The 16888-nt window shown below is 30.9% G+C and overlaps 1 protein-coding gene across 4 annotated transcripts in view; it reads left to right on the plus strand.

Moving 5' to 3' along the window:
• The window catches only part of LOC145268446 (opioid-binding protein/cell adhesion molecule homolog), a 1056730-nt gene that overhangs the window by 283959 nt on the left and 755883 nt on the right, over positions 1-16888 (plus strand). For all 4 annotated transcript variants that reach the window (XM_080124023.1, XM_080124014.1, XM_080124024.1 and 1 more), the window contains one exon: positions 6548-6577. In XM_080124023.1, coding sequence (XP_079980149.1) covers positions 6548-6577 — 30 coding nt within the window. The remainder of the gene's footprint in view (positions 1-6547; positions 6578-16888) is intronic.

A 16888-nucleotide genomic window follows, 5' to 3' on the forward strand; every position in this document is an offset into this window, starting at 1 on the left:
TGGACATTCCAAGAAAAGGAAGAGTGCACCTTTGAAATAGGCGCCTATCATCAGGGACATAAATTGCAGCCATACTCTATAAGGAGTTGAGCGGCAAGATGCCTACTTACATTACACTTTAATTTCTGCATGCCAGTACAGTTGTGGAGGCAGGAACACGGAAACACAATATCATGCATTTTGGAGGGAAAATTTCAGAATAGAAGTCTGTCTTACATCAAGGTATTTCTCCTGTGTAGGGTTTGGTTTTTCTGCTGGACGGGTATATATATATATATATATATATATATATATATATATATATATATATATATATATATATATATATATATATATATATATGTATATATATTTATATATATATATATATATATATATATATATATTATGTTCCTGTGGGCCATGTATTACACAAATCAATTGCAATTATTCTTTCTTAGTTAACCTCTCCGTATTTTTTTTATGTTTTTAGGATGTGTGACGTTTATACTTGTCTGTTTATACGTAGATTTTATGCATATTTTGTTTTTTATTGAAAATTATGTGGTATCCATCTCGTATTCTTGAAACCAACTTGGAATTACTGTAATCAGTAGCTAAATGCTATTGATAAAATGAGGGAAATGCTTACCTTGTCGTTGTTTAAGTATTAACAAAATGATAGTTGCATGCTGTTTTGAAATGTTTACCTAAAAACAGACGAAGACATGCAAAGAAGACAGGAAACATTTTTATCAAAAGAATGTATACAAACCAGAAGCAATATTGATTCTATGTTTTAGCTTAAAATGATCACGCTAGACTAAATCATCGACACACTCTTTAAATTGAAAGAAAACGGTGTGATTTTGTGTGTAATCAATTATCCTTCACAATTTTAATACATCGCAACCTCTGATACGATTTGATTCTATTTAATATTACACGAAGTAACCTGCTCACATAAAGCCCCTTTTGAGCAAATAATACAGGAATCGGCTTAGAATTACAACACTGTGTTTTCCGTTGTTCGTTCACTGCATTTAATAAGTAATAATAGCCTCTTTCTACTTACGCTATCATTTATTTATTGCAGCTTTTTTTACTATTTATCATTTCCTCACTACTACCGTTTCTTTTCTTTTGATGTATTCGTATTTAAATATTACCTTTTTTACATTACCTCTTAATGTATATATGTAGTTATTCTCCAACACGTTCATTTCACTTGCCCTCATGCACTGACTTATTTCGTTTTCTCTCTTCGCCTTTTTTCATCTAAACTGGTCTACATCACTATTACATCAGCAATTTAACTATAGGAACGTTTTAATTTTTTCATTGGTCTAACTACTATTCTCAAACATTAAATATCTATTAGTATCCCCTCTCTTTCCACTTTCTCTTAGCGATTCCTCCCAATGGATCTATTTCTCCAAATGTATCTACGTTTCTCGTTTTAGCTATAGATTTTTTTTTATTTGTTAATGTCATGATTCGGTGCAGATATGTTCTAAAAGAAATCTTCAAAATAAATACATACCATTATCGATTTTTTAGTTACCGTTAGCAACATCGTTGTTAAAATGGGATCCTGTAGTTTCTGTTTAGCGCGATCGAAATGAACTGAATACCTCGCTGATAATCATACCGATTGTTTTTTTTTGGGGGGGGGATTTACGTGATGAAATGCGTTAATGTTTATGATTGTAATTACAATCATACCGCAAATTCACAGAAAGGAGAATAAATAAAAATGTAGCGGACACGTATTTCTATTAATTCTTATATATTTTCTACAAATAAGCTTTGTAACGAAAACTGAACAAAATGAAAGCAATAAAGTTCAAACCAGTATACATTAAATATTGTTTTACGAATGACTTAAAATCTCATTCCTCTGCATTTGCAATTGGTTTACGCCCTCAGATCAAACTATTTAGAGTACAAAACAGGCTTCTAAACGCCATAATGGATGACCTTTTCGTTTCCCTGACACATCTTTCCCGCAGAAGAGATGTCGCTTGTCTGTCTCTTCTCTATCGGTATCATCATAACAAGTGCTCAAGTTAGCTAATTTATAGACCCTCCTTACAAAACTTAAAAAAACGACTACCTACAACAACTATATATTTTTTTGTTCACTCTCAATCTGAACCTAAATGTAAAAACAGCTTCTATGAACAAAGCTTCTTTCTCAGAAATGCCGGCCTTTGAAACACTGTTCCTCTCGCATGATTCCCAGTGTAATACAACATGGTAGCCTTCAAATCTAATGTAAACAAGTCATTGTTAAGGCGCCCTCATAGATAATCAAATTCTGCACAATTTACATCATAAGTTATTTCTATACAACCATTTTACATTGATTAGTCCTTATCCTCGAATTTTCTCCAGCCTATATAAGTGATGAAAAATGTAAATGATACTTCTTAATTATAACCATGTACGAATTTGTATACTTACATTGTTGATGGCTAAGCGATATTCACCTGATGACACGCCTCATAATATAATCAAGGGTGTTTTTTTTATATTAAAAAAAAAAAAAATATTCAAAAGAAGGCATGTTCAAAAATGAAAATAAAGACGTGTAAACAGACGTAGAGTTCTATAATGTGCTAATCTATCAAATGAGTTTCATCTGTTTGATGTTTCTCCCTGAATAGTTTTTTTTCTGCTTGCGCCCTCTTCTCAAGACATATGCAACGTTTGCTAGGAAATACTTTCAGAAAATGTGAAATGAAGCGCTTGATTTTTACAAAAAAAAAAAAAATACATATATTTCTTTTCATAGAACAAAAGTATCAGCATAAAATAAAACATACCCAAAACTCTATTAAATGCTATAATTTGAAGTTGCTATATTCCAAAAGTAGGGAAACCAGTGAAATATAGCGACCGAAACATGCTCATGACTGTGTAGCAGCAAATTACTGCTTATGTAAAGACAAATATATATATATATATATATATATATATGGGTGTCTACTTTATGACTACTAATATACACTAGCATGCCCCGTGTACCGTGAATATACCGGTGAATACATATAACAAGTCCAGAGGGAATTCAGTAAAGAGTACCCCCTAAATAATAAATTAAAACTACGGTTGTTTGTGCGAGTAACAATAGTGATGTGTGTGATTAATTACGTGTGAGTTCTAATTAACACTGCAGCCTTTCCAAATGGCATTCACTGGAAACCATGATAAACGCCTGACACTTTACAATGGGCAGTGGCAGTTAATGTTCTATTGAGGCGTATTCCGGTTGATTATTACTGCCAATACTACTGAAACTATCCTGGCGAAGAGTCTCCTTCTCTGGAAGCCATGAGAGGATACGGTCAAGAGTAATGTATCACTGTCACTTATTGCTGTATTTAGGAGTTCATCCGCGAACCCTGGCTGTCTGTACAACGGTCATAGACAGTTCTCGGCGTACAGCGTCTGGCACGTATGCCATGAACTTATTTTGTTTCAATTATGTTGTTCTTAAATGAGTTTTGACGCATAATAGCGGTTGCTCTATATTCCTTTGCATATGTAAATGGTGACCTATGTTCACCTCAGTTACCTGACATGAAAGAAAAACGACTGTGGTAACATTTACTTCATGGAGCTGGCGAGTACTGACGAGCACTGTTGGGACAATCTCTTGTCTCAAATATCGGTCATCGCCATACAGTGCCGGGCTCTTTCATTCTTGGTCCTCATTGTTCTTTAAAGGTAGTTAGTGTCACTTTATATCATAGACGGTGTGTGTCAATTAAATGTAACCGTATACATTATAATAACAATACTATTATTATTCCTACTACTATTAAAAATAAGAAGAAGAAGGAGAAGAAGAGGACGAAGAAGAAGTATTGCTCTAAACAAACGGAATATCCTGGACGGCTATGGCTGTATTTTGCTATACTTCGACGGCTCCTCAAAGAAATTGTGGCGGCTAATTGTGTTTGTAGTGGTTTTATCTGTAAACACCGATCGCAACCAGTGTTTGGCTTAACTGATGAAATAAGATAAGTTTACTGTCACTTTATGGCAGTAATCAGCAGTGTAACGTAAATCGGTTGTCTTCAAATGTATATCATAAAAGGTTGTCATTGGGCTTTGAAGGTAGTTATTGTAACTTTCTGGCATGGGACTATATCATATTGGTATGTAAATGTATACGCAATAATAATTCTGACTTCGTTACTCAACGTCTCCATGAAAAGTAATGGCAGTCATTTCAAGAGGATTCCTACAATCCCGGCTCCAGACCAGGAGATTCAATGGTCAAGTGTTTTCCTTAGAAGGTTGCAGCTACCTACAATAGCAGAGGTCTGAAGGCCGCATAAACGTCGAAAATTCGTAGTATTTTCAATTGTCCTTCGAGACGACTTGATAATACTCTTAGCATAACAACTACGTCCGGATTTTTTTGTGTTTGAACCCGGTGTATGCATCTTGTCTCAAAAATCATTCTCGTTATCCTTCTCCCTCATGTCCTTGTCTAAAAGTACCGAAGACTCTATAATTTGTCAGTAGTTTGACATTGTACATGACGACTACATCCGGACGATTATGTTCCAAATGCTGAGTCGTCATGCCTCTAAATTGCCAATTCAATCAATAATAATAATAAATTTAATAATAATAATAATAATAATAATAATAATAATAATAATAATAATAATAATAATAATGTTTAGTATTCTGATTATAGCAGAATGCCTTGCAGGCGCCTAGTTTTGCGAAGCTATAATGCATTATTCCGTAGGGAGACAATTGACTCTATTTTATTAATACATCTACACACACACACCCAACATACACACACACACAAACACACACACTCAAGCACCCATATATATATATATATGTATATATATATATGTATAGTTTGTGTATATTATATATACATACATATATACGCATGCATATACATATATATATATATATATATATATATATATATATATGAATGAAAGTTTTAATAAAGCCTAACAAAATTATTTAAATAAATAAATATATAGTTCATTATAATTACGAATGTTTATTTATGAAACAAAACACACGCACACATTTGTTCGGCTTTGTTAACACTTTCATATTAAAAATTTCAAAGTCTTTGAATGAGGACAAGTCACTTAACTTAAAAACGCAAGCAGGCGCCAGCCCCTCGGAATCCAATTACCCCAAATTTCATTATATCAGAGATTCCTAGCCGGGAAAACCACCGAACGGAACACTCCTACTAATTTTTTCTATGTAAAATGAAAATTTGTAATTAATAAACAATATGATTATTATTTTAAAAGAAGAAATTGCCCTGCTTAATTTACACTTTGATTATGATACTTTTCAAATCTCGTCAACGAAGACAAACTATACCCACTATATATATATATATATATATATATATATATATATATATATATATATATATATATATATATATATATATATATATATATATACTCCGTGCAACTGTTTAGTAGTCTGGAGATAGAGAGTTAGCGAATAGAGCAAAAGTAGGTGTGAGCCTGGGCCTGAATTCCATGACCGACATAAATTATAAACCTATGCGGCATAATCCCGTTGAAAAAAAGTGGTGTCGCTAGATCATCGAAGTTTATCAACGTCGTGCCTGGTCAGCACCAGATAGGTGACCATTTGGGAACGCGATGCCCTGTATGTACCGCGAGGTAAAATATCAGCTTGTGTAACTGGCGCAGTATACATTTCTCTCAAGGGTAGATGGGTCTCTCTTAAGCCGTGGTAGGCGACCCATCTTGATAACTGTAGTGAAGCATCAAGTATTCAGCTACGTACAATATGTGGCTTGCAATATCTACTTTTGTAGGGATTTTATTCTCGACTTTCTCAGCATGTTACGTTACGCCATTTGTGCCTTTACACTGATTATTGAGTAAGCATTAAACTTGTTTCCGTAGGTATAAATAAAAACTATTATTTAATGATAAACCCTTTAGAATAATTAAGAATGGACACTCCCGCGGAACTCTAAATACGACATTCAAATAGCAAACACTTCTGATTTTCATAATGTATGTGCTTGAATTCGACGTTTAATTCCCGCCATTCTCGTGGCAGTTGTTTGGTGAGAGAAGTGGGATTTCATTGGAAATGTTAAACTTCAGTAAACAAATCCGAAAGTGCGTGATGAGTCCATACAAACTTGCAATTGCATCTTTAGGCTTTATACTACATGAGCTATCAGTATTCGGGTGTCTTTTACGTGTTCTCATACATGAGTTATACGCTAAAACCTATATACCATATATCCTACAATCTACTTAATCCGTAGTAAGATTATCCCAAGCTATTTACCAAATTTTGTAAGGATTTTTTGAGCGACCACACTCGAGACAATTATCAAATTTGAAAATACGACTGAATACACTATCTTTATTTCTGACGTAATAATAATACCAACATATGAAATATATGTACTATGATTATTATTATCAATTGCTGTATAATAATATGTTATGAAATGTTCAATATTTTTTTCTGTTTATCCATTCATTATTACTTTTATATTTCCTTACAGAAAAAATTATTGGACCTAAACTTTTGGACGGTATGTATAAATTTACTCATAATTATATGCGGGCTGTCCATATGTGTACGTGTTTATTCAGTATCTGATATTGCAGTTTAAAAGTGAGCAGATATTGATTCATAATCCACGAACGGCAAACAAAATGTTGAACATAAAAGATAGAAAAGCACGTTTCATTAATTGTGGTGCTTTTGTTTTAAACTGTGTGGTTTTGCTTTCAATATAAAATTTGATGCTTGTCCAAAAGGGTTGTAAATGTGTATGAACTGGTATGCGAGTCTTTCTCTTTTAGATTTTATATTTTTAAATGATCTCCTGAAAATGATAAAATATAAACATCTACATATTCAGGCGTAACATATTGATATGTGAGGACACGATGCCTTCCACTAGTCATTTTTAAAGTCTGTTTTTGTTTAATATAACACATGTATGTTTTCTTTTGTTTTTTTTATTTCTTTCCAGATTCAACATGCATCTGACGTGCTCTATTTGAAATGAGCATTGTAAGCACTCGTGCGCTTTTAAGAATCTTTATTGTACGCATATTTATTTTAATATAAGTCGAGACACATGCAAAAAATCCTAATTTTGTAGACGAATTCTATGAAGAGGAATTTCTTAAACTCGATCTTCTGTATATTCATATTATGCATCAGATGGTTAAATCTCATCACTAATTATTTCTACTATCTGTGGACATCTGTAGGAAAGATTAACAAGATTAATGTCTAAATAAATAATAAATGGGAGTAAATTACTAGTGATTTTTTTAAAATAACACAATATATGTCTACAAATGCACATATATACATATATATATATATACATAAATCTATGCATATATATATATTATGTATGTATGGTTGTATGTGTATATGTATGTGTGTTTGTGTGTGTGTTGGGGTGGAGAAGACTCCTGTAAGCCGTAGTGCAGTCAACATTTCTAGGAGAAGCACATTGATTTGAAAAAAAAAAAAACATAAACCGGGAGACCAGTACGTGCATTAAGCTGGTCTTCAGTTTAATTGTTGCTGGCTATCTTGCTTTGCTTGTTGCTGGATCTCAATATTTTGAATCAAGAGAGAGACTTAGATGTCGTACAAAGCTAAGACGCTGTAATATCATCTGTGTATAGATACTCCCTCAGGCATTTGTCTAAAAAAGTGGTCTTGTGCCGATGGAAAAGTTGTGACAAGTGGAGGCTTGAAATGATGGGAGCATGTAATAATTGATATCAATGCCTATCTTCAGTGTCATGCCTGCTTGAGCGTGTGAATTCACCGGTAGGACTAAAAAAAATCATTTTTGGGCTCATGGACTTTAAGTCTATGAGGGAGTCGCATTCGTCTGACAAGACGTTGCAATCATTATATATATATATATATATATATATATATATATATATATATATATATATATATATAGTTCAGTTCGGCTTTGCTGGCCCTATTCACTGTTCATAATCTATGTATGAATAATGTAAAATTTCAAATGCTTAGACCAGCAATTCCCTGAGAAATTTGTAAACTTTGCCCCCATTCTAGACAGCTTAACAATTAATGTTCTGGTCTTAAATGAAAATTAAAGAGATTGCCCCATGTTGAAGTTACCTACATCTAAAATGTTAAGTCTTTAGACCCAAAAGTGATGGCGTTTCGTAGAATCTGTAAGGGACATCTCTTTAAACTTCGACTTTTGACAGCAAAATTGTCACCCAAAAAATTATGTAAAATTTTGCTGCATGCCTGAGTACCCGCTATTTACTATTTCAAATATTTATTACGAAAATTGTCTGAATAGTTTGCTAGGATCCTCAAAGTTGATATCTTTCTGAAACGATAACATTTTCTATCCAAACCCATTATAAAGCTGGATACACTTTATGTAAAATGTCTAAATTTAGACTAAATTTAGATGAGTAATTTTCTTGAGACCGCAGAGGTATATGTTTTTTACCTTCGACCCCAATTTTGATCCCATAGCATTAGCTGTTTTGATCTCAAATAAAATTAAAACATGTGATATTTGTCCATGTAAGCATACATTTAAAATTCAAGTGTTTGAGGCAAAATTCGGGAAGGAGTTTGGTAGAGTTTTCAAAGGTCGAATTATTGAACTTTAACCCCCTTGACAGTCAAATTTTTGTCCTAAAACCGATAAAAACTAGTTTCCCAAATCCCAATAATCCTAGTCTCACACCTCGAGTGTGTAACCAAAAATTGATAGGTAGAGAAATGTACACAAATAGACGCACAGAGACAATTTCATATATATATATATATATATATATATATATATATATATATATATATACATATACATATATATATATATATATATATATATATATATATATATATATATATATATGTGAAATATTATAGTTATTTTTGATCACTGATTTGTTTACTTAAAATTAGTGATTATTTGACAAACAGAGCTCCGACACTGTGCAGTCAGATAAAAAGTATGTGTATCAAATCTGCCTTGGATGTGTCCGATTCACTTACATTAAAATTACATACAAATCAAAATAAAATATGAAATATTAGGGTATGATTGTATAATACTCTATTGTAGTATCACAACGAAAACAGGGTTAGTATAATATTTCTAATTCAGAAGAATCTGCATTCACCTGAAAGATATCAAGGTTAATTTACCTATTTCGATAAAACTAAATATAAATGATGCTTAATAACCTTTGAGTGGCGTTGCAAAATGCAATTTGATCTAGAAAATGTGTGTATGAATAAGTAACGGAAAAATAAAAGAATATATGAATCACAATATTAAAACTAAATAAAAGGGTTACTTCATTTTAAATAGTGCATCATAATCACTATTATATTATTGTATACATCTGCTTCCGTAGTTTTATCTATCATCATGAATATGATGCGTGCTTATTCAGTTACTGATTGTACTATGCATATTATGAACTATAGAAATAAGCTACCAATTGTATACATACTGTTGGATAAAACTATTGATATCAGGGGCTTGGAAAGCCGGGGAAATTCAAATATCGTATAAAAGGAACAATTCAATTCAATACGCCTAAATAAAAGACGTTGCGTCAATTTATACACCGTGCAATGAAAATCTGTAAACCATAGCTTACACACAATAACAAAGTAACTGCCACAAATCAACTAACAATGCCTTTGATAATACGTGGAGTAAAACTTGCCTGTTTGCCAGAAATTGACATAGAGATGTTTGACATAAAATATAGAATTTCATGCCAATTTACAGTAAAAACGTATAGGAAGGACATACGTTTATAAGTTATCAGTCTGTCAGAAAGTAATGAACAGCTCGTGTCTACTGTGAACACCAAAAACGATTAGATGACCTCAAAAAGTATAAATATCAGTACAAATCTGAAACAGACAAATTAATAAGTGTTAATAAACAATAGATGTAGTAATTAAGTATAATATACGATATTGATCACATTTAATATAATACTAGAAATCAATAAAAACCTTCCCCACTAACGACAGATTTACTCTAGGTGGTTACATTTGTAATGTAATTAATACCTACACTAGAATAATACATATTCATTCGTAAATGCATACACCACGATTTGCAAATCTTTATCCATTTCTTACAGGGTTTACTCGCATATTGACGCAACCTAACGCCTCTTCAGTCATTATATAACACAGACTATCCCGTTTGCAAATAGAAAGCTTATATCACGATGAGTCTGTTTTACTTTGCATCTATTGATTTTGTTTGTATCTATTGTAAATAAAAATAAATCAATATGTGTGTGTACGTATAAAAATATACAAATATATATATATATACATATATGAATACATATATATATATATATATATATATTGTAAAATATGTTTAAGTAAATATCCTGTTACTATGAATATGAAATTGAAATAAGACTGATTAGATGCATGGACGTAACAATATTTTATACGTACTGTGTGTAACTATAAACAGTGTTCACATAAAATAATGGCAACACTGTTTTTTCTTTATTCCTTGTCTCTGATGAATTATCGACCATAAATATCGAATCCCTGCATATATATATATATATATATATATATATATATATATATATATATATATATATATATATATATATATATATACTAGCAGTTCCGCCCGTTCTTTGCTCGGGCCCTATATACTGTCCATAAGGTTATGTGCATATGTATATATTAAAAAAGTGTGAATATGTAAAGTAATGTATTTCTGTATAATAGTCTTCCTTAATTACCATAGAGAAAAGACAAGACAGACATTTACACTTTTATAGATGTAGATAGATAGATAGATTGGATGCAATATATAATAATGATTTAAAAAAAAAAAGACTCATGCGCCATGAGAATAGAAACCAAAACGTTCAGCTCGCGATTTATTTTGTCTCTGCCATAAATGACTGGGCTATGAAAACATGTTTACTGCAAGGCTAAAAATTAAAACATGAACCAATATTAACTACATTATGCATTCGTAATGGCGGCATTCGACCTTCACCTGGCAAATTTCATTTTTTTGTAATTTTCACACTTTTGCGCGGATTTTTCCAGGCTAAAACCCAAATATAAAGTTTTGCATGGATTCAAACACCTTATATATGAGATTTTATGTCCGTAGACCAAAAACTCTAGGAGGAGTTTGGTAGGCAAAATCTGTGCAAAAAAAATATATACGTATATATAAATAAATATGGAAACAATTTTGTGTTTCCTGTAAACGTTTTACGCAAATATTACGCAAGGATAAATCATGTAGAATATCTGCATGAATATAATTACACGTAATAGTTAAATAAAGATGATCACCCCATAAGAAAACCGAAAAAAACTAATAGGAAATTAATTAAAATGAATGTTTAAAAGAATATGCAAATTAGCTAGATCTTTTGCAGATGGATGCAATTCCACAACCCATATATAAGAAAATTGTATTGTCTTTTTAAATAAGTAGAAAAGGGTTTTTTTAATATGAATATCAATACACCCAAGAGAAAAACGAATTTATAGGAATATATATATATATATATATATATATATATATATATATACTGCACTAAATATTCCCGAAAAGAGTAAACACTAGTGACTGTAGGTATTTCATTATTTTAGTAAAAAAATTATATATATATATATATATATATACATCTTTTAAAAAATATATATATATGTATTTCTATTAAAATTATTATTCATGATAACACTGGAAAATGGTTGTTTTATTACCTCGAACACATCAGGCATTAATCTCAATGATTCTCAGAACGAATAGAAAGTAAACTCACTGGAAAGTCACACACAGACGACTGTAATTACCTTAGAATTAAATATAATTAACGACGGGCAAAGTAATATGTTTGTACATGACGCCATGTTTTAATTCTTATATAAAGCGAAAAATTGCATTCCGGAATATGATAATTTTCAGTGTTCAGTGAATCAGAATTGACACACTTTGGCAAGGGAGGCTAATAAATTTATGAGTAGGAAATTAGAAACAGTATGGTATTTCCATGTTTTCTGGAGCCAGTCCTTGTAAGGTATTGAATTTGTTCCGCTGATAACTAGTAGTAGTTGTTGCACTTAATATCAAGAGAGCAAAATAAGGATTCTTCCTCTATAGATATTGTAATTATGATAGTTTTGCTCGTAAGGTTTAATGTAGTTTTTACTATCCCGACTAATTGCGTGTAAAATGGTGTTCTCTAGCTCCATAAGATACTGCCTATTTGCCTAAATGTATTGGATTTGTATATGCCATCTTTTGTGGAGAACATATGCTACTTTAGTCTACAGTGAAATTGATGCAATCATTTTATTGTAAATTGAGATGAAGAATACAGCTTCTATTTTATTGAAAATATGCAATTTATAAATAGATTTACCATGTCTAATCTAACAAGAGTGCCACTTAGAAAGACTAATACTGTTGAGTCTTATGTCATTCCCGGGTAACTCCATGTGATCCTAGTTAAAATGTTGGTATTCTTAGTATGAATACAATGTATTGTTGATTTCTTCTTTTTGTGTTGTTTTATATCTGTATATTTTGTGCAATTACTTCAAAATGCATTGGTAGAAGTGCGCATGCGTGATTTGTTCCGTTTAGAAATAAGATAGAAGTATTCTACAATCATTTTTACTTAACTTTTTTATAATTATTGAAAACTAAATACGTGAAAAAAAAAGATTCAGATATTTCATCAAGACAAATCTATCTCAAGTAGACGTTTAAGGGGGGAATAGTGGAAAATGTAGATGCACATAAACGAAGTAAACAAATTAGAAAACGATTCCTGATAAATCAGACTGAAACATATTACGAAAATATATAGTCCAGATGTTTTTCGCTGGCACTTCCTTTAAAATGCATTCCATACGTAAAATCGGCAAAAAAGTATAAGTGTGTGTTCGTGATTTCTAAATTAACAAACACTCCTAAAATAGATGTTGACAATTTCACAATGTGTTCTGAATCTACGCTTATTATTTTTATTCTGTATAACCTTAAACGTCACACTAATGTTTTTTTAACATGTTGCACCTGTACATATTCATAGTTGAGTGTGTGATGTTTTTTGAGGGTATTGGTTTGAGTGTTTTATGACATACCTAGTGTATTCACAAACAATGATAACACTGAAGACCTCGACATTTTGAGACGTTTTCGAGTCGTAGTTAAAATGGTTATATATTTAGTCGAAACGGAGTCGAACTGATGCCTCATTGATTTATGTAATTGGTTTAATGAAATATGTTATCTTAATCGTCAACTGAGCACTGAGCACGTCACAAGCTTTCCTTGATGGGTAGGAGGAAATACCACAAGCATATAAAAACGTTTCTGACGACTAGAACACACCCACAAATCTAACTTCATAAAACAAATCGGTAATGGATTTATTTTGAAGGTTTGATTAATTATCCATGCAATAGGTGTACTACAAAGAATATCTGGTACATATTAGTGATAGATAAGAAGATGACAGATGACGATCCTAAGGAAGTACAGATTAATCAGAGGATTCAAAATACTTATGATCAAAGTCCGACCAAGAAAAGGATGCTTTCTTTTTTAAGATTAAGAGCACATTAGATATAAACGTCTAAATGCAATCGCGTTATTATCTTAAGCTCAAGTTCCTTAGAAATAATACGTATGCCATATACCCCTTAAAAATATTTTTAAAATATAACATAATGAATAAATTACCAGCAAACAGATGAATCAGAAAATTTTAAGCTGTGAGGATTTAAACAGATTATTCAAAACTTAAGGCAAATATTTGTTGAAAACATATTCATTGCATTCACTCTAATGTTTAATGTATGAGTTTCTATGATAACATTGAAATATCGTCAGTATATACTGCTTAGGTTATTTGGTATTTTTATTGTACACTCTTTACGTACATGTGTAAATTTAAAACACTTTGTTACGGTATATATATATATATATATATATATATATATATATATATATATGTATATATATGTATATATATACATAAATATATATATATATATATGTTTACGTACATGTGTAAATTTAAAACACTTTGTTACGGTATATATATATATATATGTATATGTATATATATATATATATATATATATATATATATATATATATATATATATATATATGTATATATATACATAAATATATATAGAGAGATAGATAGATAGAGAGAGAGAGAAAGAGTGTCAGAGAGAGAAAGATGAATTTATATTCATCTTTCTCTCTCTGACATATATATATATATATATATATATATATATATATATATATATATATATATATACAGAAATATGTGTACGTTTCCTTTTACATGTCATTGCGCCCATAGGAAATATGCAAATGTTTGTTGATACAATATAAATGCTAGAACTTCTGAATAATTGATTCGATTCTTAGCGGTATTTGTAATGCTAAAATATAATTATTCATTTCATAAAAAATGTTTACTATAAATGTGCATTTTATTATATATTATATAGAACAACCGGTTTTAGGTTTTTGTATAAAAAACAAACTTTTATTGTGTTACTATTAATTAAAAAAATAAAACGCAGTTTAAAAAAATATGAAATATTTCACTTGTTTAATTTACATGTATCTGACAAGTAAAATTTTGTTAGTTTCTCCCTTTTGCTATTTCATACGATTTAATAATAATTTGCTGTATTCAATATTCGGTGATTCGCCCGCACTCGGTGATTGTTTCCAGCTATATTTGTAACTGTCATCATGCGTAGAAAGCATTGTCTTCAACAACAGATCAAAACTACTGCGCACAATGAAATAGTGCCAATATGCCCGTAAGTAAACGCAGGTACAATTAAATTTACCAAAATGATCCAAGATGGTAAAATTAAAGTATATTAAGAATATTAAAGAATTAATATTTATAAAATTATCTCAGCAAGATGTGAAAGCACGATAAAACCAAATAGGAAATAGAGCTTATAATATGAGCAAACAGTTAATAAAGTATGTAAAAACACTTTGAAATAAGTTTAAAAAACATATTTTATCTGAAAAGGAAATACTAGATAAATGGATAGTCCTTAATCCGCGGAGTTTCGAAGAAATACTTTCCTTCTCATCAGAGGGTAGGAATTAGCAAAATGCGGGGTCGGACTTTGCATGAAGAAGTATTTGATGAAACAATAAGTGAGTCAAAGATCTTACTTGAAAACAAAAAGGTGAAGCAAAGGGAATAAGATGAGGAAAAAGGTGATTACACATGAATGGATAGCCTGGTGGAAGATAAAATATCCAGTGACGGTAAAATCTAAATGTAAAACTTCAAGAAAGTTAACAGAATTTCCATTTGTACAAGTAAAATCCAAAGAAATCCCGTAATTGGAAGAAGATGGTCCATAAAAATCCAAAGGAATAAATCTATGGAATAATTCACAAAAATGTCAAGGAAAAAAAAATATTCCAATAATATTCTTCCAATTACGGGATTTATTTTATTTTTTTTATTCAGGTCACAAATGTCATGCTCATACATTAATTCCATAGCTAATATAACATACTGACCAACTATTCTGTATTACAACTATACTGTCGCAATTTTCTCACAAATAAATCAACTTTGACCTGTTCACAACGTATTTTTCTTTTTACTGTGTACGCTTTCCGAGTCCTAATTTGTTTTCCTATTAAATTATCCAAATAAACAATTGTTAATACTTTCTGCATTTTTTTACATGGTTCATTTCCGTATTACGTTTAAGTTATTTTAACGCAATTTTCTCACAAATAAATCTACTATTTTACAATGTATTGTTTTACTGTGTACGTTTTCAGCGACCCAATTTTTATTTTTTTTCACGTTTAAATCAAAAGATATTTCAAAATTTGAATTTAACTTAAAGTATTATGGTATCTGTCCAATGCACATTTACATATAAGTATGCCAAACCACTTATAATTCAATGGCTGTAAATATTTTCTTTTTAACGAATAAACAATTATAAACAGTACGACTCATAGAAATCTATCTGTATTCTTTTTTCAGTTTAATATACTTTCATAGAAATGTTTCTGTTGTGTCACAAAAATATCTTCTTTACGTCACAAGTATTACGCTCATACATTAATTCCATAGCTAACATAACATACTGAACCAACGAGTCACAGGTAGTCTAGTGTAATACTAAATTTAATAATAACCTGTTTATGAAATTTAACTAGCACTCAGTGTACCATAACATGCACCATAATTTCAAGTAGGATACCATATCTGGCAAGCACCGTACAATAATTTGTGTTGGCCGGTATGACAACAGTGTAGATTTCTGGAATAAGGGTGAAAAACAATGCATAAAAGAAATTAATATATATTTTTAAAAAAATATGACTATGTTACTACTATTCCTCTTTCTCCTCATATTACTACTACTACTACTACTACTACTACTACTACTACTATGCCTTTTCTTCTTGCTACTACTATTATTTCTCTTTACAACAACTACTACGCCTCCTCTTCCTCCTCTAACTACTACTATTACTACTACACGTCCTCTTCCTTATCCTACTATTACTACTACTGGTTGACATGTAGTTCCCTACTACTACTCTACTACTTCTCGTACTACTAATACTACTACTACTAATGAAGGAGAAGAAAATTGAAATAATGAATTTCGCCTCAGATCATGCCTAAAAGCAAAGTTACAAGACCACAAGTGGCTGATAAAAATCCAAGCTGTGATGCAGTACCACTTATAGTGCAATGGCTGCAATTGTCTTTTCCCCAAAATAAACAATTATAAACAGAATGACTCATAG

The sequence above is a fragment of the Euprymna scolopes genome, chromosome 4 (assembly GCF_053919585.1).
Source record: "Euprymna scolopes isolate OS-2025 chromosome 4, ASM5391958v1, whole genome shotgun sequence".
NCBI classification, from domain to species: Eukaryota; Metazoa; Mollusca; class Cephalopoda; order Sepiida; family Sepiolidae; genus Euprymna; species Euprymna scolopes.